Source organism: Coregonus lavaretus (assembly GCF_964263955.1).
Source record: "Coregonus lavaretus genome assembly, chromosome: 3".
NCBI classification, from domain to species: Eukaryota; Metazoa; Chordata; class Actinopteri; order Salmoniformes; family Salmonidae; genus Coregonus; species Coregonus lavaretus.
Genome location: NC_139990.1, coordinates 63,711,671 through 63,736,847, shown reverse-complemented (window position 1 = coordinate 63,736,847; position 25,177 = coordinate 63,711,671). Strand labels below are relative to the sequence as shown.

The 25,177-nt window shown below is 45.2% G+C and overlaps 1 protein-coding gene across 1 annotated transcript in view; it reads right to left on the bottom strand.

The window, feature by feature from the left end:
- Positions 1-25,177, bottom strand: part of LOC311123506 (myocyte-specific enhancer factor 2D homolog) — a 63,081-nt gene that overhangs the window by 7,653 nt on the left and 30,251 nt on the right. The window contains 8 exon segments of the mRNA XM_084158187.1: positions 1,577-1,665; positions 1,668-1,685; positions 1,688-1,759; positions 5,199-5,255; positions 7,490-7,697; positions 12,125-12,259; positions 20,368-20,571; positions 22,751-23,127. Of these exon segments, the coding sequence (XP_084014313.1) occupies positions 1,577-1,665; positions 1,668-1,685; positions 1,688-1,759; positions 5,199-5,255; positions 7,490-7,697; positions 12,125-12,259; positions 20,368-20,571; positions 22,751-22,804 (837 nt within the window). The 5' untranslated portion in view covers positions 22,805-23,127.

Here is a 25,177-nt window from a genome sequence, read left to right as displayed (position 1 = left end):
GGACACAGGAAAGATGCTTGAACATCAGGACGCAGGAAGTAAAGACTTATTTTACCCCATAATGTTTGTGCCCACGCAGTACCATGACATTCACGAACAGAATCAAATGCAAACAAAGGTGGAACATCCTGACCTGTATGGTTATTGACTTTTATATGACACGGAAACATCAACATTCAAGGAATCCATCTCAATAGCGTTGGCAAGGCAACACCATCACCACAGCCACGTGAAAGATTAGTTGGTGGAGGTGTTAGGAAGTGTTCCACTCAGTGGAGAGTCATGCGGATTGAATGAGAGGCATGCATCGGGCAGAACAACCAGAGAGAGCAATAAAGGGATTGTGTTTATGTGTGTGTGTGTGTTGGTGTGTGGTGATGAGTGTGTGTGTTGGTGTGTGGTGATAAGTGTGTGTGTGTGTTGGTGTGTGGTGATAAGTGTGTGAGTCGGGGCACAGATGCTCCAGGGGTGGAGGTCATTGTGCCATAGGTGTCACCTTGTAACTGTTTGTCCTAGTCAATGGACACACACACTCCAGAGAGTACTGTAGCCTATACACTATGACCTCCTCCTGCTCTACCCGACATGGATTATACACACATGGAGTTGACCCATGCACATGCCAAGATACATACAATGCATTCACTGAGAGAGCTTTTAGTCCATTTTGGATTCACCACACATAGTATGTATAAATGGCTACACACTATGCTAAAACATACATTGTACTGTGCTACTATTCGACTGATACTGCACTGTAAGTACTGTATACTAATGATCTACAAATATACCAGTATGACAGTATATCAGTAGGACACTCATGCCTGTGAGACCACAGTGTTGACACAGCAACCACAGTCAAGTCTAGGAGGAGTTTCTATTCACCTCACTCACCAACTCCAGCTCCTCATCGGTCTGCAGGGGGCAGTAGGATAGAGAACACGGGTTACAGCTTTGTACTAACCCGCTGATCTAGGATCCGCCCCCTATCCTAACCTTAACCATTGGGCTCATTAAGGGGAAATGCAAAACTGAACTCAGATCAGCGTCTGGGGGGTTACTTTATCATGCACTCACGAAAATATCAAATTTAGAATGGTAATTATAACGTGATCCTTCCTTAGCACAGTCTAAAGCCACACTCAAGTTTGAGTGGTGCCAAAATCAACGTTTTAATTTAATCTTACTATAATTGCTGTCCTATTAATTACTTTATAAACTAATAACAATGACTCAGCATCTGTTTTGTAGAAAAATATGTGAACTTCCGAGGGACACCACTCTGAGGAACAAAACGTTGTTATTACTCTAGACATCCTCCTAAATGGGTTGAGTTGAGTCATAAGACACAATAATAAATACATACCTCTCATATTTCAACTGTTTACAAATCAAACAGCGTTCGCTTCGTTTTGGTATTAAATGTTTATCTCAGAAGGAACAGAGATTCATAAAGATTCATCACCCCATTGTTTTGTGACTGGCGGGACACCAATAAAGTATTTATCAACGTGAGAAAACAACAGACTCAGTTTGGGCCAGTAGGGCTCCCATAGTGGATCTCTCTGTGGCTCACCAGCTGCATCAGGTTCTTGCCACTCTGGGAGGTGATGACCCGGAGATCAGGCTTGCGGCTGTTCACCATCTGAGGGCTGGGCGGAGGGGTGGAGACTTGGCCGGGACTACTTCCCCAGGCTGTTGCCGTTGGAGACGGAGAGAGGAGGCCGGGGGGAGGCCCTGGCACTGATGTAGCCGTTCGCTGGTTGAGAAGGAGACGGAGAGGAGATATTAATATTGTGTTAAGGAATGGATGGAGTGGTTGGTGTATGCCTCTCCCTTACTGTAGGACAAATGTAACACTGTGAATAATAGTATGAATCTGTAAACATTACTTGTTTTACCCTTTCACACATTACACTAACACTATTGACAAAACCTCATATCTTTTCACCACAGGAGTAATGTCACTCCTATGTCAACCCTACGTCATCCCTATGTCAACACTCAGACAGTCCACTTCAGGTCACGTCATGTGACACACCCCTAAGAGGAACAAAACGTTGTTATTACTGTAGACATCCTCCTAAATGTGTTGAGTTGAGTCATAAGACACAATAATAAATACATACCTCTCATATTTTAATTGTTTACAAATCAAACAGCGTACGTGTCGTTTTGGTTTTCAAATGTTTATCTCAGAAGGTCCATCTTTTTCCATCGAACGGCTCAATGGTGAGCAGTGTTAATCTGGGACAGCATCAAGCTACTCAGACAACAGCATTCCTTCTTGCCATGGGACAGACCGTCAGGCTGACTTCCCCTTACTGGGTTAAAAGGAGCAGTTGACTCAAAGAAAGACAGGCTCACTGTGTGGATGGGGGAGCGGGGGACTTTCCCAGCACTGTCAGGCACACAACCAGGCAAACACAGACAGTAGACACATACAGAGAGCGAGAGTGAGAGCGAGAGCGAGAGAGCGAGAGAGACAGCGAGAGCGAGAGAGAGAGAGACAGAGAAAGAGAGAGAGAGAGACAGAGAGAGAGAGAGAGAGAGAGAGAGAGAGAGAGAGAGAGAGAGAGAGAGAGAAAGAGAGAGAGAGACGGAGAGAGAGAGCAGAGAGAGAGAGAGAGAGAGAGAGAGAGAGAGAGCGAAGAGAGCGAGGAGAGCGAGAGAGACAGAGAGAGAGCGAGAGAGAGAGAGCGAGCGATGAGAGAGAGAGAGAGCGAGAGACAGAGAGAGAGCGAGAGACAGAGCGAGAGAGAGAGAGAGAGACAGAGAGAGAGAGAGAGAGAGAGAGAGAGAGAGCGAGAGAGACAGAGAGAGAGAGAGAGAGAGAGAGAGAGAGAGAGGAGAGAGAGAGAGAGAGCAGAGAGAGAGAGAGAGAGAGAGAGAGAGAGAGAGAGCGAGAGAGACAGAGAGAGAGAGAGCGAGCGAGCGAGAGAGAGAGAGAGAGAGAGAGAGAGAGAGAGAGAGAGAGAGAGAGAGAGAGAGAGAGAGAGAGAGACAGAGAGAGAGAGAGAGAGAGAGAGAGAGAGAGAGCGAGAGAGACAGAGAGAGAGAGAGACACAAAGTGACACGCACACATACTGTGGGCAGACACACAGTCAGACACACAACTACGCACGCAAACACACTCCCTAGAGCTGGGCAGTGTTCTGCGACAGCAGATAAAAGTTGCTCCATGACGTGTCCCAGATGCTACCAGCATGTGACATCGTTTCATCTCACTCACACATACTTCAGTTCAGACACACACACCTACAAACACACACACACACACACACAAACGTACACACTGATGGGTGACAAGGACAGAATGATGTTGTTTGTTCCAGACTCATTTGTGTCAGCAGTACCAATAACACACTACTTCCATTAAACATAAACTCAATGCGTAACAGTTATCATAAGTTCGCTCACGCCATTCACAACTGGATAGAGAACTCTGGGCAGCCAGTGGTTACTTTGTATTGAGGTGTTTTGGGATGGGAATAGTGTGTGAGCCACAACCAAGGGTAAAGTGGAACAGGGCGATGGTGGCTTTTTGTATTGTACCCGACCTAGCAGACACAGACACTCACTCAATCCTTCCTCTAAGAAACTGGACACTCACTCATCTACCCCAGCAACAGAGGGAGAAGGAGGAGGAGAAAGAACGTGTGTTTGTCTGTTGTTGGCCCCTTGCCCTGGGCTCTTTGAACAACAGGGCTCTAGTGTGTAAGAATTCACACTCATTATGTGTCTATGTGAATGTTTATCCATGCATGTGTTTGTGTAAGAACATGCTCATGTATGTTTCTAAGTATTTATGTGTTGTATGTGTATGTACCTCTGTGTGTGTGTGTGTGTGTGTGTGTGTGTGTGTGTGTGTGTGCTCTCTCTCCCAGGCTCTACTCCTATTACCCAGTGTCGGGCGTGGGAATCTCAGGAATGCCGGGTGACGTCAATGGTGACATTCCCTGAGCCCAGAGCCTGGGCCTGTGTTCAACAGCTGAGAACGACAGAGCGAGAGGGAGGAGGACGGGATGTGGAGGGAGAGAACGAGGGAGGAGGGGGAAGAGAGAGAGAGACAGCGGGCTAGCAGGGTGAGTCACTTGAGCTGTGTCTTGGGACCACCGCTCTGTTTACTGCACTGGAGGGTTATTGAGACAACCCCACTTTAGAGAGAGAAAGGCATTGTGATTACTGTGTTCCCTGTTCCATGACTGTGACTTGGGTCTGATTCTGAAACTTGAGATATGAGTGTGTAACTCATTGTCGTACGAGTCTTTCATTGATATCCATGTGAAAGCCGAACCTATGTTCACAAAATATAAGTTAAGATTTGGTGCTTAGTGCCTTAGTCACAAATAGAAAAGCATATTCTTATCAATACAATAATACAGCCATTCAGCTTTGGGGAAGATGTTGTAGCACAATATCTGATAATATTGTCATCTACCTATGACTGTATGCTGAGAGGAATTAGATTAGAAGTGAGGCTCTGGCCAGTGTCAAAGTCACCTCTGAGGAGATGGCTCTGCCAAGACAAGGTACAGTTTGAACCAGGGGGGATTGGAGTGTGTGTGTGGAAAGGGGGGGGGGGGGGGGACATGCGGGAACAGCTGCGATAGAGGGAGAGAAGGACAGAGAGAGAGAGAGAGAGCGAGAGGGAGAAAGCGGTTTCAGGGGAGACAGATGAAGGGGGTTGAGGAGACGGTGGAGATGTTAGGCCAGAGTGTTCATGTCATTCATGTCTCGCTCTACCTCTCTTTCTCCCATTTTCCCTCAGTCTTTCATTCTCTCTCGTTCTCTTTCCCATCAACCCCCTGGGCTATTTACAAGTGGCTTTCCTGTGACCCTCAGCTGTCGCTGGCCAACAGGTGTGTGTGTATGTGTGTGTGTTTGAGTACATAAGTGCCAGTGTCAGTGTGTGTGGCTGTTGCCATCCACCAGCTATCCTGACATCTTTTTCTCTGTCATCAAACAGTGGAGTCTGTCCCAAAGTGTAATCCATACACCTTTTATGCTTTACTATAACCCACAACTCCCATCACATCAAGGAAAGCCATGTTGGGTAAAAACTAACAAGCTAATAATCTATTTTCACAGCTACAACAGAGAGACGCAGTTCACTGTGTATACGGTATCATCTTATTTGCTAAGTAAAAACTACTCAAACACAACTAGGCATTTTAGCAGAAGTAGACGTCACTTACGAACTGGGCTCGGGCATCCTCCGTTGGAGTTGTTCAGTTCACCTCCTAATAGAGCACCTGTGGAAGGAAGAACAGAAGACGGCGGCCATGTTGTAAAGGACAAGTTGTACATACGAGTTGATTTTAATGGTAAGAATTGCTAAGAAAACATGAAGAACATGAATAATGTTGAATCCATAACACTGTATAACATTGATGCTGTTTAATCGACTACAGCTCAGCGTTCAACACCATAGTGCCCTCCAAGCTCGTCACCAAGCTCGGGACCCAGGGACTGAACACCTCCCTCTGCAACTTGATCCTGGACTTCCTGACAGGCAGACTCCAGGTGGTAAGAGTAAGCAACAATCCCTCCACCATGCTGACCCTTAACAGGGGGCCCCCCAGGGGTGTGTGCTTAGCCCCCTCCTGTACCCCATGTTCACCCACGACTGTGTGGCCACGCACAACTAACTTCACCATCAAGTTTGCTGACGACACAACGATGGTAGGCCTGTTCACTAACAGAGAGGAGGTCAGAGACCTGGCAGTGTGGTGACAAGACAGCAACCTCTTCCTCGGCGTCAGCAAGACCAAGGAGCTGATTGTGGACTTCAGGAAACCAGGGTGGGTGCACACCCCCATCCACATCGACAGGGCCGTAGTAGAGAGGGTCAAGAGCTTCAAGTTCCTTGGTGTCCACATCACTGAGGACTTAACTTGGTCCTCTCACACCGGCACAGTCGTGAAGAAGGCAGTGCCGCTTCTCCCTCAGGACGCTGAAATGATTTGGCATAGCCCCTCAGATCCTTAGGAACTTTTACAGCTGCACCATCGAGAGCATCCTGACTGGTTGTATCACTGTCTGGTATGGCAACTGCACCACCCTCGACAGGAAAGCCCTACAGAGGGTGGTGCAGACAGCCAAGTGCATAATTGGGGGTGAGCTCCTAGCAATCCAGGAAGTACATGCCAGACGGTGTCTGAGAAAAGCCTGAAAAATTACCAAAGCTTATATCCCCTGGCCAGAAGACTGTTAAATGGCTATCAACTACTACTGTCCCTCACACCTACGCTGCTGCTAAAATGATTATTGATTAGATCTATTACTACCACTACACTGCTGTTCATTGATTATTGATTGCCATTACCATTAGTATTGATCTATTTATCTTTCTACTGGTCACTATTACTCCTGTTTACATGTATATATTGCCACTAGTATATTACCATATGTATTTATATATTCCTACTACCAGTCACTTTTCAGCCCTGTTTACATGTACACAGAGTAATCCAAACCCTAGGAACACCTTCCTAATATTGAGTTGCACACCCCCTTTTGCCCTCAGAACAGCTTCAACTCGTCAGGGCATGGACTCTACAAGGTGCCGAAAGCATTCCATAGGGATGCTGGCCCATGTTGACTCCAATGCTTCCCACAGTTGTGTTAAGTTGGCTGGATGTCCTTTGGGTGCTGGACCATTCTTGATACACACGGGAAACTGTTGCGCGTGAAAAACCCAGCAGCGTTGCCGTTCTTGAGACAAACCGGTGCGCCTGGCACCTACTACCATACCATGTTCAAAGGCACTTAAATCTTTTGTCTTGCCCATTCACCCTCTGAATGGCACACATACACTGTCTCAAGGCTTAAAAATCCTTCTTTAACCTGTCTCCTCCCCTTCAACTACACTGATTGAAGTGGATTTAACAAGTGGCATCAATAAGGGATCATAGCCTTCACCTGGATTCATCTGGTCAGTCTGTCATGGAAAGAGCAGGTGTTCCTAATGTTGTGTATAATCCGCCTATCACGCCTACATTGACACTCATGCACACACACACACACACACACACACACACACACACACACACACACACACACACACACACACACACACACACACACACACACACACACACACACACACACACACAGCTGCCATACTGTTTACTATTATTATTATTATTATTATTATTATTATTATTATGTATCCTGCTACCAGTCACTTTCTCCTAATCCCTGCCTACATGTACAGTACATCTCAAATACTCCAGTATCCCTGCACATTGTAAATGTGGTACTGGCACTGACCCTGTATATAGCTTCCTCTCTTATTTCTCGTGTTTTGTATTTTTTGTATTTTTTATTATTAGTTATACTATTTTGATAATGCATTTTTTCAATATTACTGCACTGTTGGGTAGGGCTTGCAAGTTAAGCATTTCACTGTACTTGTGCATGTGACAAATAAAACTTGAACTTGTGCTGACATCAACCATTAACCACTGTCCACTCTGTTCCTTACCTGCGCTGGCCGGTCGCTGTGGTAACCCTGGAGACCCAGCGGTCCTCTGGAGAGTTGGTTGCTGTGGTGACAGCAGGCGGGGGTCTGTGAGGGTGGAGGTGACGAAGGAGGTGGTGACCAGGCCGCCAGAGTTACTGAACTGGAGAGAGTTCTGATTGGACACCGGCACCGTGACGGGCATGGAGAAGTTGGGCTGTGGGACGGCTGACTGGAGGAGACAGGAAGAGGAGGGGCTTAGAAATGTACACGCACGATGGGCACATGTATAATGGTACAGACACTAAGACACACTCTCAGAAGCATGTGCACGCACAAGCACACACACATACAAACGGACAGGATTCATTAGCATGCAAGTGACTTGTGGAAACAAGAAGCTGAAAAAGTGTTTGCTTTCAGATCACATGCAAGGTTATGTGTACATCATAGAAGCTACATGGGATTGTTATTGCATTGGTTATTGGTGACATGTCATACTGTACATCACATTATACATCTCATGACCCCATATAGCATCTTTAATTGCAGGGTAAATTGAAGAGAAACTATCGGAAAAAAGTCAGAATGTTTTGTCTGTTTATTTTTTTATTTTTGCACAGAGCATGGAACTTTGAGTATCTGATATGTAGCCTCTACCTGAGAAGTTGACTGCTAATTTGCTTACTTTTACCTGGAAGTAAACGTTCACCCTTAAAAATGTATATAACTAGTCACTAAAACGTTCTCTAAAGTATCAAGGAGTGCTTTCTCAAAGTATAAGAAGTGTAGTTGGCAAATAGCTTTGAACAGGTCCTGAGTCAGCTAAATAATACTAGCTGTGTGACCCAGCCCAACACCAGGTCCTAGTCAGAGACAGGACCCAGACCAGGGTTGTCCCCTCTTCTGCCTGTAACCCATTTCACCCTGTTCCTCATCATGGCAGAAAGCAGGCAGGGCCTCTATTTATAGAATATGGGCCAAGCGTGGCCTGGTACTGCATGTGATGAGTGGGACCCAGTTTAAAGAGAGGAAGAAGATGCTCTACTCTGTCCATCATATCGACCTTCCTTCCCGTTAGCATACAGTGCATTCCACAACTTTCCATCTGGGATGTATGTGTGATGTTATACAGTAGAAGAGATGGGAGCAGGGGAGACTTGTGTGTTTTGTAGTATATCTGTCATTATCTGATAATAGTCCTGTCATTCTTGTGACACACCATTTGTCAATGTGGAGACTGAGTGTAACCTTTTCCTTTCTTTATAGTATTTCAGTAGACTGAGTATTAGTCTGTGTCTGCATTATCTTGTTCTAGTGACGAACAACAACAGTGCTTGGTAATGTAAAGACAGAAAGGCATCCAGGCTGTCACTAGTGCTGTAGCTACTCTGACCCATAAGACCTGCGAGGCTGTCATGTCACGTACACAACTTCACTCAATATGCTGTATATGGCGAGAATGTTCAGGGGACTATGGAGACAAAACCAATCTGCCTTGGACTCCGCAGTAATAGAGATGTCTCAAATCCCAGATCACCAGAAACGGAGTAGAGAGAGGCAGAGAAAGAAAGAGAGAGAGAGAGAGAGAGAGAGAGAGAGAGAGAGAGAGAGAGAGAGAGAGAGAGAGAGAGAGAGAGAGAGAGAGAGAGAGAGAGAGAGAGAGAGAGAGAGAGAGAGAGAGAGAGAGAGAGAGAGAGAGAGGGGACAGGAGAGAGAGAGAGAGAGAGAGAGAGAGAGAGAGAGAGAAAGACAGAGAGAGAGAGAGAGAGAGAGAGAGAGGGGAGGGGAGAGAACGAGAAGAGAGAGACACACAGAGAGAAAGCGAGAGAGAGAGATAAAGAGAGAGACAGAGAAAGACATAGAAAGACCAAACAGGTGAGCCTACTGGGCATGCTGGTGGGCAGGTCTGGCGTCTGGGGAGGTAGTCTACAATATAAGGCAGCAGGTTACAGCACTGCAGCACTGCACACTGGCCAGGCAGAGAGGAGGGAGGGATGGATGGGTGGAGGGATGGATGGTTGGGTTAGTGTGAGGGGGCAGAGGTGTGGAAACGTGGAGCATACAGCACTGGGACAGCACTTCCTACACACACTTATCGTATACTCATTAAAACACTGTTTAATACTACACTGATGTACATTAAACTGTGCTGTGGTGTGCCGTTTGGACGGATGTCTCTTGGATAACAAGTTATGCAGTGGTATTGCTATGTTAGGTCAGATAACTGTCAGTGTGCATAATCTTAATACTAGAGTAGACTGACTCATTCGTTGTGTCAAGTACATGGCATTACAAAGGCCCGAAAATGAATCATATTGGATAAATAATAGTCTTTCAGCTTTTCCTCGGGCTAAGTGGGTTTGTTGAAGGCAGCTCAAGGCCTTCTACAACAGCATAACAAAAAACGAACCTATTTTTCTCAGCGGAGCTCTACATTGGTGTATTTCCTAGATGCGAGGGTATCAGAATGAATTAAACTCATGCTCTACTTTCCTTCCCTCCCTCTTGTCCTAGAAGCCTTTGAAAGTTTCCCTTTCAACTTTAGGGAACGTCTCATCCTATTTGTTTAGCAGTGATGGATTAAAACCACAAAAACAACTTTCAAACAGCGTTCGGTTGACCTTTAAAGGTCCTTGACATTTGACTACAATGTTGATCTCACCAGTGAATACTCTGTATAATACAATTAGATTGAATCGTTTTACAAAAAGAATGCTCAGTTTTTCTCTTAGTATTGTTGGAATACAGGAGGGAAAATGAGTGCTTTGAAGATTTCTAAGAATTTCAATAAACAGAGAAATAGGTCAAATTTGTCTCTCTTTTTAGTAAAAAATGTCTGACAGTCACAGCCTATTTCAAACAAACACAACAGGAAACACATAACATTGAAAACACTATCAAGGAACATCACTTAAATCTGAGCAGCTAAATCCGCTGTGTCACCAATGGCCAAGTTCCAGTCTTGCGTTATAATCCTGTACATGCCTATAGACTGCTTAGCCTGGCTAGCCTCCCCATGCTCCCCTAGTGCTTTCTACTCGCCTCCGGGGATTGCAGTACGAGTGGGATTAAGCGTGTATATCCCAGCCCCCTAGCTGTCATGTTGGTGGATTATGATGCTGTTGGGGAGATTGGTGCTGTATGCTTCCGTTTGCTCCAGTAGGCCCTGTGAAAGGTGTGCCGGGCAAGATGGGGGATGGGGGGCCAAAGCCAGTGCAGGCTTCCAATCGACTGGGGCGGGAGCTACACTCTCCAAGGGGTGGCAGATTAAATTCTATTCTTCTTCTTTCTACTCAGAAATGCTTTTACGAGCCATAAACACCAGTTCAGCTCACCACAAACACCAAAGTGTTGGAGATACGGCTTAGGTTAAATGCAGGATAAGCGGTATTCACTGAATTGATTCTATAGAGAGACATTCAACTTTTTTGCTGAACCGCTGCTGTAATGTAAGCGAGTGGTTGGGTGTGTGATAATATTATCAGTTTTGGATAACAAAACCTTTCCATCACCATTGGATTTTTTGTCTTGGTGACAATATCCTGCATAATACAGATTATGCAATACATTGTAGTACATGTTGCATAATACATTCTAAGAAACCAGGACTTATGTCAGGGATAGGTGTGTATATCTCCAGTTCAGCTCCTCCTGTGAGCAGTAAAGTCCTTCACATTGGCCCGACGGGAACTCGATTGACAAAGTCCCATCCATCGTGACCAATAGGGAGGCCAGATCAGACAGGAAGCCTGGTTGTAAATTGAGTGCTCCTCATTAAACTGACGTTAATGGCATTATTGAGACCTGGTGGAAAATAATGAATCATTAAAAAATTGGCACCAGAGAGAGGAATAAAGGGGCGATAAACTGTGGCAGCGTGCCAATTATAAGGCAGCCCTGGAGAGTGTCTGACAAACACCCTGGAAAATGAGGAACGACCTATCCGAACCTAGAAGGTCACACTTTATCTGTAAAACTAACGCCCTTTAAAAGCATTAATTTGTAAAAAATTTCTCACTCTAACGAAGTGGTGACAATGCATAATGAGAAGTATTGCTTTGAATGTGCTATGCCCCGTTTGCCATGGCATCATCATATGCCACTTTTATGTAGTCTTTATGAAAACTGTCAATAGCTTATGACTGATTCCTGAGACATGTTATGTCATGTTTATGAAGCCTTTACGATGACTTCCTAAATGGTTGGTTGTGACCACTCTCCAATCAGACTGTTGAGCTCCTCCCCCCGACCTCCTTGCCCGGGCACACACGATCAGAGGGGGATTGTGGGTAAAGAGGTGGGTGAGAGATGGAGGGGAGTGGGGGGTGGTGGGGTGCTCTGTGAGTATTTGGGTTGCTGTCTGCAACCGGCTCTGGGTAAAATCCAGTCCGGTCCGGTAACACAGCAGTTACGGTACAGCTCACGGTACTCACTGACAGCCTATAGCTCTGCATCATTTTATCAAACTCCTCGTCAATTTTTTTGTATTTCTCCTCAGTGTGGGGGGTGAGGGAGAAGGGCTCCTCGGGGTCTGGGCTCTCTGAGTCCCGATGCTCTTTCTTGTTCAGAGCCTTGGTCCGTTCGTTCCCACAACGGAGAGAGAGAGAGGAGAGAGAGGTAGGTTAGAGAACGTGACGAGAGGACGATGGTACTCACGCCATAGCGCTTGAACAGGATATCCAGGTCCTCATTCTTGCGGTACTTGTCGTCATTTAGCGGGCTTTGGTCGATGGAGTCGTCGCAGTCCGGCTCGGGGCTGTTACAACCGTTAAAGCCCTTCTTTCGCAACGTCTGAAGCAGTTAGAGGAGGAAGAAGCAGAGGAAGGAGGATGAGGGGGGAAACATTTCATTTTCACGCACAATTTTGTCAACAACACCCATTACATTTTACATTTTAGTCATTTAGCAGACGCTCTTATCCAGAGCGACTTACAGTTAGTGAGTGCATATATTTTTTCATACTGGCCCCCCGTGGGAATCGAACCCACAACCCTGGCTTGCAAGCGCCATGCTCTACCAACTGAACTACACGGGACACCAGACTGTACCACCATTTAAATTCTAATAATGATAAAGAAAAGGATATCAATTTGGGTCAAGAACAGTGATAGCATTCGAACAAGACCAATAACATGATTCTGAGCCTCAGATAATATTTCATCCATCCGTTCCAGGAAGGTCAATGCCAGTGTTTACAACATCTATGACCATCGTTTCAAAGCTAACCACCTTTAAAGGTCTACTCTACACAAATCAACAAAGATGTCTGAAATAAGGAGTTACAGTGCCTTGCAAAAGTATTCATCCCCCTTGGTGTTTTTCCTATTTTGTATATTTACAATCTGTAATTTAAATGGATTTTTATTTGGATTTCATGTAATGGACATACACAAATAGTCCAAATTGGTGAAATGAAATGAAAAAAATAACTTTTTTCAAAGATGTCTAAAAAATAAATAACTCAAAAGTGGTGAGTGCATATGTATTCACCCCCTTTGCTATGAAGCCCCTAAATAAGATCTGGTGCAACCAATTACCTTCAGAAGTCACATATTATTATTATATTATTACATAATTAGTTAAATAAAGTCCACTTGTGTGCAATCTAAGTGTCACATGATCTGTCACATGATCTCAGTATATATACACCTGTTCTGAAAGGCCCCAGAGTCTGCAACACCACTAAGCAAGGGGCACCACCAAGCAAGCGGCACCATGAAGACAAAGGAGCTCTCCAAACAGGTCAGGGACAAAGTTGTGGAGAAGTACAGTTCAGGGAAGGGTTATTTAAAAAAATCTGAAACTTTGAACATCCCATGGAGCACCGTTAAATCCATTATTAAAAAATTGAAAGAATATGGCACCACAACAAACCTGCCAAGAGAGGGCCGCCCACCAAAACTCACGGACCAGGCAAGGAGGGCATTAATCAGAGAGGCAACAAAGAAACCAAAGATAACCCTGAAGGAGCTGCAAAGCTCCACAGCGGAGATTGGAGTATCTGTCCATAGGACAACTTTAAGCAGTACACTCCACAGAGCTGGGCTTTACGGAAGAGTTGCCAGAAAAAAATACATTGCTTAAAGAAAAGAATAAGCAAACACGTTTGGTGTTCGCCAAAAGTCATGTGGGAGACTCCCCAAACATATGGAAGAAGGTACTCTGGTCAGATGAGACTAAAATTGAGCTTTTTGGCCATCAAGGAAAACGCTATGTCTGGCACAAACCCAACACCTCTAATCACCCGAGAACACCATCCCCACAGTGAAGCATGGTGGTGGCAGCATCATGCTGTGGGGATGTTTTTCATCGGCAGGAACTGGGAAACTGGTCAGAATTGAAGGAATGATGGATGGCGCTAAATACAGGGAAATTCTTGAGGGAAACCTGTTTCAGTCTTCCAGAGATTTGAGACTGGGACGGAGGTTCACCTTCCAGCAGGACAATGACCCTAAGCATACTGCTAAAGCAACACTCGAGTGGTTTAAGGGGAAACATTTAAATGTCTTGGAATGGCCTAGTCAAAGCCCAGACCTCAATCCAATTGAGAATCTGGTATGACTTAAAGATTGCTGTACACCAGCGGAACCCATCCAACTTGAAGGAGCTGGAGCAGTTTTGCCTTGAAGAATGGGCAAAAATCCCAGTGGCTAGATGTGCCAAGCTTATAGAGACATACCCCAAGAGACTTGCAGCTGTAATTGCTGCAAAAGGTGGCTCTACAAAGTATTGACTTTGGGGGGGATGAATAGTTATGCACGCTCAAGTTCTGTTTTTTTGTCTTATTTCTTGTTTGTTTCACAAGAAAATATATTTTGCATCTTCAAAGTGGTAGGGATGTTGTGTAAATGAAATTATACAAACCCCCAAAAAATCCATTTTATTTCCAGGTTGCAAGCCACTGTATTACTGGACAATGACTAACATTTTCAACAACAAAAAAATATAGAAATATATCTATAGATATGTTTTACTGTCACATACACCAGTTAGATGTAGTGAAATTAGTTGTTTTACAGGGTTAGCCATAGTAGTACGGCGCTCCTGGAGCAAATTAATGTTAAGTGCCTTGCTTAAGGGCACATCAACATATTTTTTCATCTGTCGGCTCAGATATTCAAACCAGCGGCCTTTCGGTTACCGGCCCAACGATCTAGTCATTAGGCTACCTGGTTGACATCTCTGTACAACTTGCAAAGTAATTGTAATGCTGCATATTGTTAAAGAACACTACTACTACACTCTTGCTGTATGATAATCAACAGCACCTCTAAATTGGTGTGAAGCGTCACGCCAACAAAAGCCATTGAGCGAAGTAAAGGGTAAGGGGTGAAACGGAAGCACACCATGGTGTTAGCCAGCCACAGAGCTAAAGTAGTCAGGCCATTTCAGCTCTAATGTACAGTGGAAAGGGTCTTCTTTTGAGATTATTCTGGAAACAAGCTTTACTGTAAGTAGGTTTGCCAGTGGGATCTGGACCAAACAGCAAACCAGATCCCAACACTAGCAAAATGGACTCTAACCTAGAGAGTGGCAAATTATTTTACATGACAGATGTACTATTCTGTTCAATTGTATATGCAAAGGGGAATGTGTATTTAGGTAAACCAACATAAATAAATGGGTATCTAAAGTATTGTGTGGCAGAAAGATGACTGTATTATCCACCATACAGTGAGTGCTGCCTGATGGAGATTTGATGACCAGATAAGTGGATGTTCTCTAGGACACCCACTAGGGACGATCACTGTTCTCTGTGTAGAGAGGATGACTCAAAACCATGAAATTCAATGCCAAGCTGAGAGGCAGAGAGAATAAAAGATGTAAAATGACTAATGCAGTCATTAGCTACCAAACTGTGAAGTTAAATCCAGGTTTACTGAGCTAAACCCCTCAATACAGATCAAATTAACTTTAAATATGATGCCAATATTATTATCCATCATATATAGTATGATATCCATAATATATATTATATTCATATTTTTACACACAGTATGAAATACATTCCACCCACATGGGGATGATTCTTTCATCAGTACCCAATTTCTCTGTTCAGGCATATACATTCAAATCAGTGCACTGATTAAATTAGACACTAGAACTTCCTGACACTGTCCAGCCATCATACTGTTTATTCTGCACTGTTCATGGAAAACATGATCTGTGTGTGTGCTGACCTAAAAAGCTAAAAACTGACAATGACAAAACTCTGTTCGGGGACGTGGTCATGGACATATGCAGCAGACTGTCAACAAAAACCTAAAATCGCTACATACAAAACTACCCTGACAATAGGACCTGGCAGTCCTATATAATGGTACACACACACACACACACACACACACACACACACACACACTGGCAGAAGTCGGTCAGCTGATCAGCTTGTCTCTCAGTCAGCTCCATCTGTTCACCGGTCCCTCCACACCTCTCCCCCGCTGGCACACTCTTTCAAGTGCTGCCCTCTATTGTGTTGCCAGGGTAAGATTCCCCTGCAGAGCAGCACAGCCTGACTGGCTGGGCTGTGAGCTTCCCTGCCCCTCCCCCTCTGGCACATCTTCTGCTCTCCCTCACCCTCTCTTTCATTCTCTCGCGGTCGCTCAGTCTTTCTCTTTCGGTCTTCAGCTCTCCATCGGTATCTCTCGCTTTCCATCACCTTTCACCCTCTTCTCTTTCACTCTATCCATTTATATCCAGTTCTCTTTTTCTCTAGATCTCATAATCGATCCATACAGTCCTCTCACGTCATCCTCCTATTCTCCCACAAGCTCTCCTTTGCTGCCCTCCTTTATCCTCGTATCCTGCCTCCTCCTTCCCTCCATCTCCTGTCTATCCATCTCTCTCCTCACCCCTGTCTTCTTTTGACCTGCTCTCCCTCTTGCTCTCTTGACCTATTCCCACAGCTTCCCATCCTACTTTTTGCTCTCACAATGCCATCCATCTCTCCTTTTCTCCAATTCTACCTTATCTCTCTCTCTTTAGAATGGATGTATGTGGTGAGCAGTACGGGCCGGGGCCCTTGTCCATAAAGGCAGAATGTAATGTCAATTCCCATTTGCAGTTGCCCGCATTCAGGTACATGGAGCCCCCCAGGGCATCCTGATGGAGCACAACTAAAGCCTCTGCTTGCTACACTACTGGGCTGCCAAAGAACACATCACTAACATGGCAGCATCGGGGAAACTGAGTGGCCATAGCGGCTCTGTCCTGCTCTATCCTCCTCATTCATTTGACAGTAGTACATCCCTGAAGAATGTCTCCCACCATTATCACAATGGCCAGCGGTGGGTGTTATTACTTATACATGTGGTTAATGGACCCCTCTATCTCTATCACACCATCTCAGGAGGGGCTGATTGCTTGCTTCCTCAGAGTACAGAGGTAGCGGACCATGCCCTCAATGGATATGGATGGTCTGGAATCTGCCGGATGTCGGATGTCAGATAGCAGCTCGTCCTGTGCTTGCTTCATAGGATGACAGTGTACTTATGCCTATGAGGAGGACCATATGATCTGTATCAGAGACCGAGCAATCACATCCTGTTGTATTTAACAGTCTGTCTAAAATGGGCATAATGCTGCATAAGCTCTTTAAAATATTGAGATTCAATTCAACTCAGGCATCAAATCACACTATTTATTTAGCTTGCCGTGATGAATAAATAAATGCTAATGACAGCAACAACAACAAACATGATGCAGACTAAGTGCCTGTTTAACAAAAACAAAAAACTGAATCTGATTTGATGCCATTTACCATCACACCCTGGTGCATCATCATAAAACCTATTACCGTCTCCATGGCGATCATGGTGCGTCATGTGACCTTTGGAGGCCACGTGATAAGGAGAAGCCCCCATTGACCCTGTCCTGTCCCGATTAGGATATTGGGATATGACAGGTCTTAGGGGACGTCCCAGGAATTTGGTTGACATGGCAAAACGGGATTAGTCCCGGGGGAGGGAGCATCGTCAGGCCAACAGAGGGAGGCCCGCCTCCTAGGGAACCATCAACGTCGTGATAGGACAGTTCTGAAGGGCCCTGGCCTCTACCCAGAACCCTGGCCTCTACCCAGAACCCCTTTTGGTGGTGGGCCTCTATATCGGAAAGTGTTGGGCAATTGTTCTAATTGGAATCAATTACTTAGGGGGAATCTTGTCAAGTGCTGTTTTGTGGTGCGTGTCGTGAGGAGCTCCTCTCACCGTGACCTTGAATCGGGGCAGTGACAAAGTCTTTAAGCCATGCTGTGGGAAGATCTTCCTCCTTGAGCTGCTTAAGAAAAAGGGCATCCCCTCTTCTTCTTCTCTCCTCTCCCTGGCTATTCATCTCCCTCCTCCTTCAGAGCTCTTTCTCCCTCGCTTTTCCTTCCCTCGCCCCTGATTGGGATCTGCAGTCAAGTGGATTAAGACGTCCTGGCAGTAGAGGCAGGCTGCCCACACACACACACACTACACACACAACACGTGCAGCACAGAGAGAGGCTGTGTGTGTACATATGCATCACCACCCAGCCGTGTACTAGAGTGAAGGAATGCCTAACTGTGTGAAGAATATTGAGTGTGTCTGTGAGTGTGTCTGTGAGCGTGAGAGAGAGAGTGTGTATGTATACACATTTCAGTGTTAGTATGAGTGCTTTTGAGCATTGGGTCTGTATATTTATGTGTGTGTATATTAATGTACTGTGTGTGTGTGTGTGTGTGTGTTTGTGTGCGTGTGTGTGTGAGTGCGTAGGGTATATAGTAAGCATAACGTATGACTAAGTGTGTGTGCGTGACTGCATCCAACTCCATAATTCAGAGACGCGGGGAGGCAGAGCCCCTCTTCTCTCTCTCCCTCCGTCTTTCTCCTCCTCTTTCCCTGCTCACCAGCGCCAAACGAATCATCTCAGCTCTGCCCCTCTCCCTCGCTACACAATACAGATGAAACTAAACAAGCGGTCTGGGGATTGGCAGCAGAACAGTGGTTTGCCTCTGGGCCTGAGGCTTGCAAAAGGAGATGGAGATGCATTGGGGAACCCTCATATGGATTCAGGCAGTGACACACTCCCGCACTGAGGCTCTCATCTGGCCTGAATATTGTATGAGGCATTCTCACGGGCCACTGCAGAGCAGGCGCATGCACACATACATGAAGGCTTACACACAAATACAGGCAGGCATACACACATTAGGCACACACACACACACAGAGGCATACACACACACAGCCAGTGGAGCTAATGTGGCCCGGAGTGGCCAAACGCCCTGCCACAGCACACTAGCACACACACTTAAGAGCCATCTGCAACTGGAGCTCCATGTAGCTCTCCCACTGAAAGCCTTCACCTCTGCCAGACAGACAGACAGACAGACAGACAGACAGACAGACAGACAGACAGACAGACAGACAGACAGACAGACAGACAGACAGACAGACAGACAGAGAAAGAGAGAGAGACAGAGAGCGAGAGAGACTCATTTACACTCTGAATGCCATCTCAGTTATTCCACGTGGTAATGGACAGCTGCAACTTCTGTAGCAAGTATTTCATGATCCAGTGACATGGTCTTCATAGAGCGAAAAGGCTTCACTGCATATAAATTATAAATGGTAAGTTAATATTTAAATATTTAAATAGCCAGTTAAAAACGTATTTTCCCATTTGTTATGAATCCATGAGGAAACCTTTATCAAGGCAGATAAATTAAACCGCACATCCATGTTGGTGAACAAAAGATATCCCTTGACCACTCATTCGCTCAATGTAACCTCATTCACATTCCCTATATAGAAAACTATCTCTATGCTCCTCCTCCTTCATGCAGCCCTCCATTTTGTGACAGAGTGGTTCCAGGGGGACCGGAGGCTTTTTGTTGGAGTGGCCTTGGAGCCCCGGCCAAGGCCAGGGGGTGGTGACAGCAGGTCCAGCTGTCCCTACCTCTGCCCTCCCTCCATGATCCCAGGCACCAGGCAGCCGGCCAGGCCTGGATGGATACTGGAACAGGCCCCACACGAGCCTGTAATCTGTCCACAGCACACTGGTACATTTAGGGCCTTCTAGAGCCGGCCCATGCTAGCTGCCCTCTCCATCTCCCTCTCTCCCTCTCGATCTGTCTCCTTCTCTCTCTGAGATAATGTCATGGAAGATACTGTAGCTGCCCTCTCACTCCCTCCCTCTCTCTCTCTCACTAGACATTTGCTTTAAGAGGAATGAATGATGAAGGCTTGTAGCTTGTGTTTATATTCATCTACTCTGGCTATGACAAACACAACATCCAGACAACTCTGGATTTAACCAAGGATTCAACAGAGAAAAGCACAAGAAACTAAAAAAGCAATCTTGAAAACTCGAACAGTTACCTAAAAAAGAAAAGAGAAAGTAAAAAACATCCTTTTTCCTGCTACATAAATGAAGACCTGATGTCTATGGATTGAAAGCGCTCCTCCAGACCAGAGTGGTGGTAGTCAAACATAAAACAGCTCCTGATATCAAGAAAACATCACATCAGGTCACATGGGCCTGTTATCAAATATAAATCATCAAACACTCCAGAAATATTACCAACTTAATTTATTAACAAAATGTAAAAAAAATTATAATGCAAAATCAGTTTATAGGCAAACCATAAAATAAAGTGTTATCAAATCTAAACTACCTTAAAAACTAGCATATTATGACCAAATTACAACTATATTACAACCACGGCTGTAAAAACAAAATGAAACACAGCGAGACATTTCATTACCGCCTCTCCTCCATGGCACTGTACTAAAATGCCATATTATAACACCTTTCCCCTCCCCCCATCTCCCCCACTACCTCAAAACACACAACCACCCTGTTCACCATCTCCTGCAGGGAATTTCACAACAACACCTCCCCGCTCTTCCCTCCTCCTCTCTCCCCCCTCCATTACCTCCATGATGTCGACGTTGGTTCGGCTCTCGTGGGGCTCGTTGTACTCTGTGTATTTGAGCAGGACCTTATCCATGTCGGTGCTGGCGTACTGGAACAGCTTGTTGGAGTGGTTGAAGATGATGAGGGCGATCTCACAGTCGCACAGCACACTCAGCTCATAGGCCTTCTTCATCAGGCCAAACTTCCTCTTGGTGAACGTCACCTGGGAGGGGAGGGATGGTGTGGGTATGGGGGGGTATATTAGAGGGTGGTAGAGAAGGGATGTTGTGGGGGAGGGTATTGGGAGGGAGGGGGGAGATTGGCAGGTGATATTGGGAAGGGGAGGGGGATATTTGGCATAGAAGGAAAGAGGAAGAAAAATAACATTAGCGATACTATAAAAGTGAAGGAATTTCTGGTACTGTATAATAATTGGTTAAACGTAATAAAAGTGTGAGGGAATATATCAATAACAGTAATTAAATACGTCTCTTAGAGAACAGCCAATGTGTGAACAAACAAGACATTACAGATAGCTAATTAAAGGTGACAACAGGGATGAGGTCCTGCAGTGTGTTGTGGTGTTGTTTATTACCACTCCCTTGGTATTGTGAGGCATTTATGCAAATGAGGGATTTGAATTTGTTTGTTTTGCTGTAGACAGGATCAGAGAGGCGCACGAGGAAGCAGATGCACGGAAAGGAACCACACATGCAGATTCTACAGCTGCCATGTGAGACCTTCAACTGCTCGCTCTCTCTCTTTCTCACTCTCTCCCCTCTCCCTCTATAATTGCTTGAGCACCCCCATGTTATACTGATACCTCTCTGTGGGGCAGGAGCCAGCTTGTGTTCTCTCCTTGTCCTCTCTCACTGTCTACGTCTCTCTCTCTCACTGTCTACGTCTCTCTCTCTCACTGTCTACGTCTCTCTCTCTCACTGTCTACGTCTCTCTCTCTCACTGTCTACGTCTCTCTCTCTCACTGTCTACGTCTCCCTCTCTCACTGTCTACGTCTCTCTCTCTCACTGTCTACGTCTCCCTCTCTCACTGTCTACGTCTCTCTCTCTCACTGTCTATGTCTCCCTCTCTCACTGTCTACGTCTCTCTCTCTCACTGTCTACGTCTCTCTCTCTCACTGTCTACGTCTCTCTCTCTCTCACACTGTCTACGTCTCTCTCTCTCACTGTCTACGTCTCTCTCTCTCACTGTCTACGTCTCTCTCATTTTCTTTTCTCTCCCTCCTTTTCCTCCTTTTCTCTCCCTGCCTTGTTCTTGCTCACTCATTGCTTCCCGCTGCCACAAATCAAATTATATCGGGGTCGTATCCATGGGCAACCGCCTACCACCCCCTCCCTCAAACCCCATCACACACACTCACACAATCATCTCCTTGCGCACACACACACAGAAACAAGGGGAAGAAAGTTCAGTGAGGACAATGGCAAGCCAGGCTCACAGAGCTGATAAACAATACAATTCCAATGTTTTTCATAACCAATTATAAGCCTGTTTATTATGAAGAGAAATACTCTGATTTGTGGGAGGCGTGAGGTACACCGAGTCTTCGACAATAATTAGTCTTGATCCTTCCTTCGACATGAATGCCAGGATAAACAAGCTGAACATAATTGACATTAAGAATAGAATTGCAAGTAACCAATGGCAACGAACGACAGAACAAGACATCCTCCATGAGAGGGATGAGTTGTTTCATTACCGTGTCCTCGCATGAGTGTGGTTGTGTGGCGAGGAGAGGAGGAAGCCACAGTGACAACCACAACCTCCCCAGCTGCTCTACTTTCTGCACCTGCATTGTTTCAGGAGTGTTCATGCTCTCTGTAGCATTCAGCGTTCAGTTAATAATCCATTACTATGTCAACTATTAGTGGTTCTAAAGCTCTCTGTTCACAACATGTATTTCATATGCAGTTGAATTTCAGTCAGAGTCCATAGCCTTGGGGACGGGGCCAATCCAATTGTGCTATTGACAGTATCTTGTAATCAACATCTAGTAGGATGATGGATCACCAATATTTCTCTCAACTTTTCTTGAATGATGAATCAACATAATGCTTGAATGCCTGAAGCATTTTGAGTCTGTGTGTGTGCTGTTCTATGAAAATGGGCATCCGTAAAGATTTAACAGAAGAAATGTAAGATAATTGCAGGATCTCAGGCCACCTAGTGTCTAAAACACTCAGGTTTTACTCAGCCAGGGATTTTGGGGGGGATGGCAGAGGCATCACATCCATGACTCAATAAGCTCAATCAACCAAAGCCCATTAACCGGTTGACTCATTTACCCTTCCATCGTCTTGGAACAATACTGGTGTAGTCATAGGCATGATAAGAGTTTTTACATACAAAGAAACATAATCCACACACACACACACACACACACCTGTCTGTTCCGTTCATCTGTGATCCTCTGTATTTGGATCTTTTTCCTTCCCATGGTTCCGGTCTGGCGGTGGGAGGGGCGGGGGGCGTGGCGGGGTCGGAGGGCACGGCTGTCCTGTGGAGGTCGTTGGTGGGCACTGTTGCCGACTAGGCTCCTGGCTGTCACACTCTTTCTCTTACACACTCTCTCTATCTCCCTCCGCTCCACCTGTCTGAGGCAGCTGCTCTAGGAGCTCTTACCCCTGCAGGAAAAAATGAAGAAGAAAGTCTGGGGCCACGTGGCGGGGCCTTCAGATCATGGTCTGTACAGCAGGCAGGTCATCCACTGGTCCTCTGAATTAGGATCCTCTTCCCCTCTTTACTGCACGTGTGTTACTCCTGGAAAATAGAAGAGAGCATTGGATCAGTATGAGATTCAGGAATTACAGGTATTGTTCATGTACCATTCTTGCCAACGTCCTTCATAAATCAACAATTGTCTTAGCCTTTAAACCTCCACAGTACTCGACAGAGAAACCAAAGCGATGCATTTAAGTCAGGGTTCCTCTCGGACAAATTAGAAGCACGCTTCAAAAGAGCAGCCGCAGCAGCGGGGGGAACTGAAGGACGGGGAACCCTTCTCTTGGGGTTAGTGTTTCCCATGGGGGCAAGTGAGCCTGGCGCGCACTGCGGGAGCCCCTCGGGGGGGGGGGGGGGGGGGGGACTGACCATCTATAACAGGGTTCTTCAATTCCGGTCCTGGAGGGCCGTAACACTTCTGTTTTTTATTTCTACCTGGTAGTTAATTGCATTCACCTGGTGTCCCAGGTCTGAATTAGCCACTGATTAGAAGGAGAGGATGAAAAACAGAGGTGTTTCGGCCCTCCAGGACCGGAATTGAAGAACCCTGATCTATAATAATCAAAATTATCGTTTTAACCATGTTTTTAGGCTGTACAGTGTTTGTTTACATTTATAATGTTTACAAACATTGGAGTAAAACAAGCTTATATTTTGGGTTCTGATGGGGTGTGACAGTTGAACTAAGCTCATGAGGCATTTCTAAAGTTATATTCTTTAAGAATCAATACATATATCATTAATTAAATTAGTCCAAAAGTGGGTGTAGCAACTGCAGATTGCCCCTTTAACTAAACAGGGATTTATTATTACTTTTTTTCTAATGTATAGCAATTTGTAACAGCAAAAAGAGAGACGGCAAATGAGAGAGTGCAGAGTACATGTGTGCATATGAATTCATGAATGAACGAGCAGACCGCAACCCGGGAATGGCAACAGAGGCATGGACCATTTTAATTAAGCCCCACTACTACTATTTGTGGTTCAGCCTTAAAAATAGCTCTCTATATATACATCCAGACTGTGTACTATTCACACACCCGCATGACAGTGGGAGCCGAGTCACTGCATTAGAGAGTGAGTGCATCTGGAAAGCCTTGAGTACACTTTCAACACTACATCACCCACATTGTTTACCTGAGAGAACAGTGAAACCACCCCCTGATTAATGCCTGCTCTGCTTCCATTACAATAAAAAACAAACAATGACGTGATAGAACGGATTCTGTGTGTCGGTGTGTGCACGGACACGGACCACACATTTGCTTTTAGTTGATGCAATTGCCTTCACTATGGCAATGAGTTCTTCATGAATTATGCACTACGTATTTGGCTTGGAGGCAGGACAATGGGAGAAGTCTGAGAAAAGGGGGTTATGCATGTCATAATGGTTCTCTTAAAAAGAAAGCCCTAACAAAAGAACTAGAGGCAGCTTCAGCTCTCGTTTTACATGGAAAATATGGAGGGGGTTGTATTAGGGCATTTCCACGGTAACGGAATTACGCTTTGAGATTTTTCACTTTCAAAGTTTAACAAACCATACAACTTAATGCACAAGGACTACTTTGAACAATTTACACAGAACATTTAAGAAAAACACATTTACTGGAAGAACTGTGCAGATGCAAAGTTTGGTAACATAATTACTGTAAAATTTCCCTCAGTGTTTTATGCGACAAAGTTTTCCAAAAACTCTTAAATATCTGCTCCGATTAAGATTCAAAGATGTCTGCAGAAAGAACAGGGTGTCAGCTATGACATGACACCTTTAGTTTAAAAATATATATATTTTGGTTATTGAACTACAGTAAGTGAAGTGGATTTACATCTGGTAACAGAATTACGGTAACGGAATTACATCATGAGTCCCTGATCTGTACTATACAGAAATGCATAATTATGGATGTGAATATCATTCTCTTCATGGTAATGTATCCTGAATAGGTACACAAAAAGGTAGAAATATGCAACATCCTTCTTTTGCATATTTGGGTATTATTCTACACACTGGCTATTATTGTAATGAGCTGCGCCCCCAAACAAGACCACATTTGGTTGGTCCGGACCAGACCAAATCTGAAACAATCAT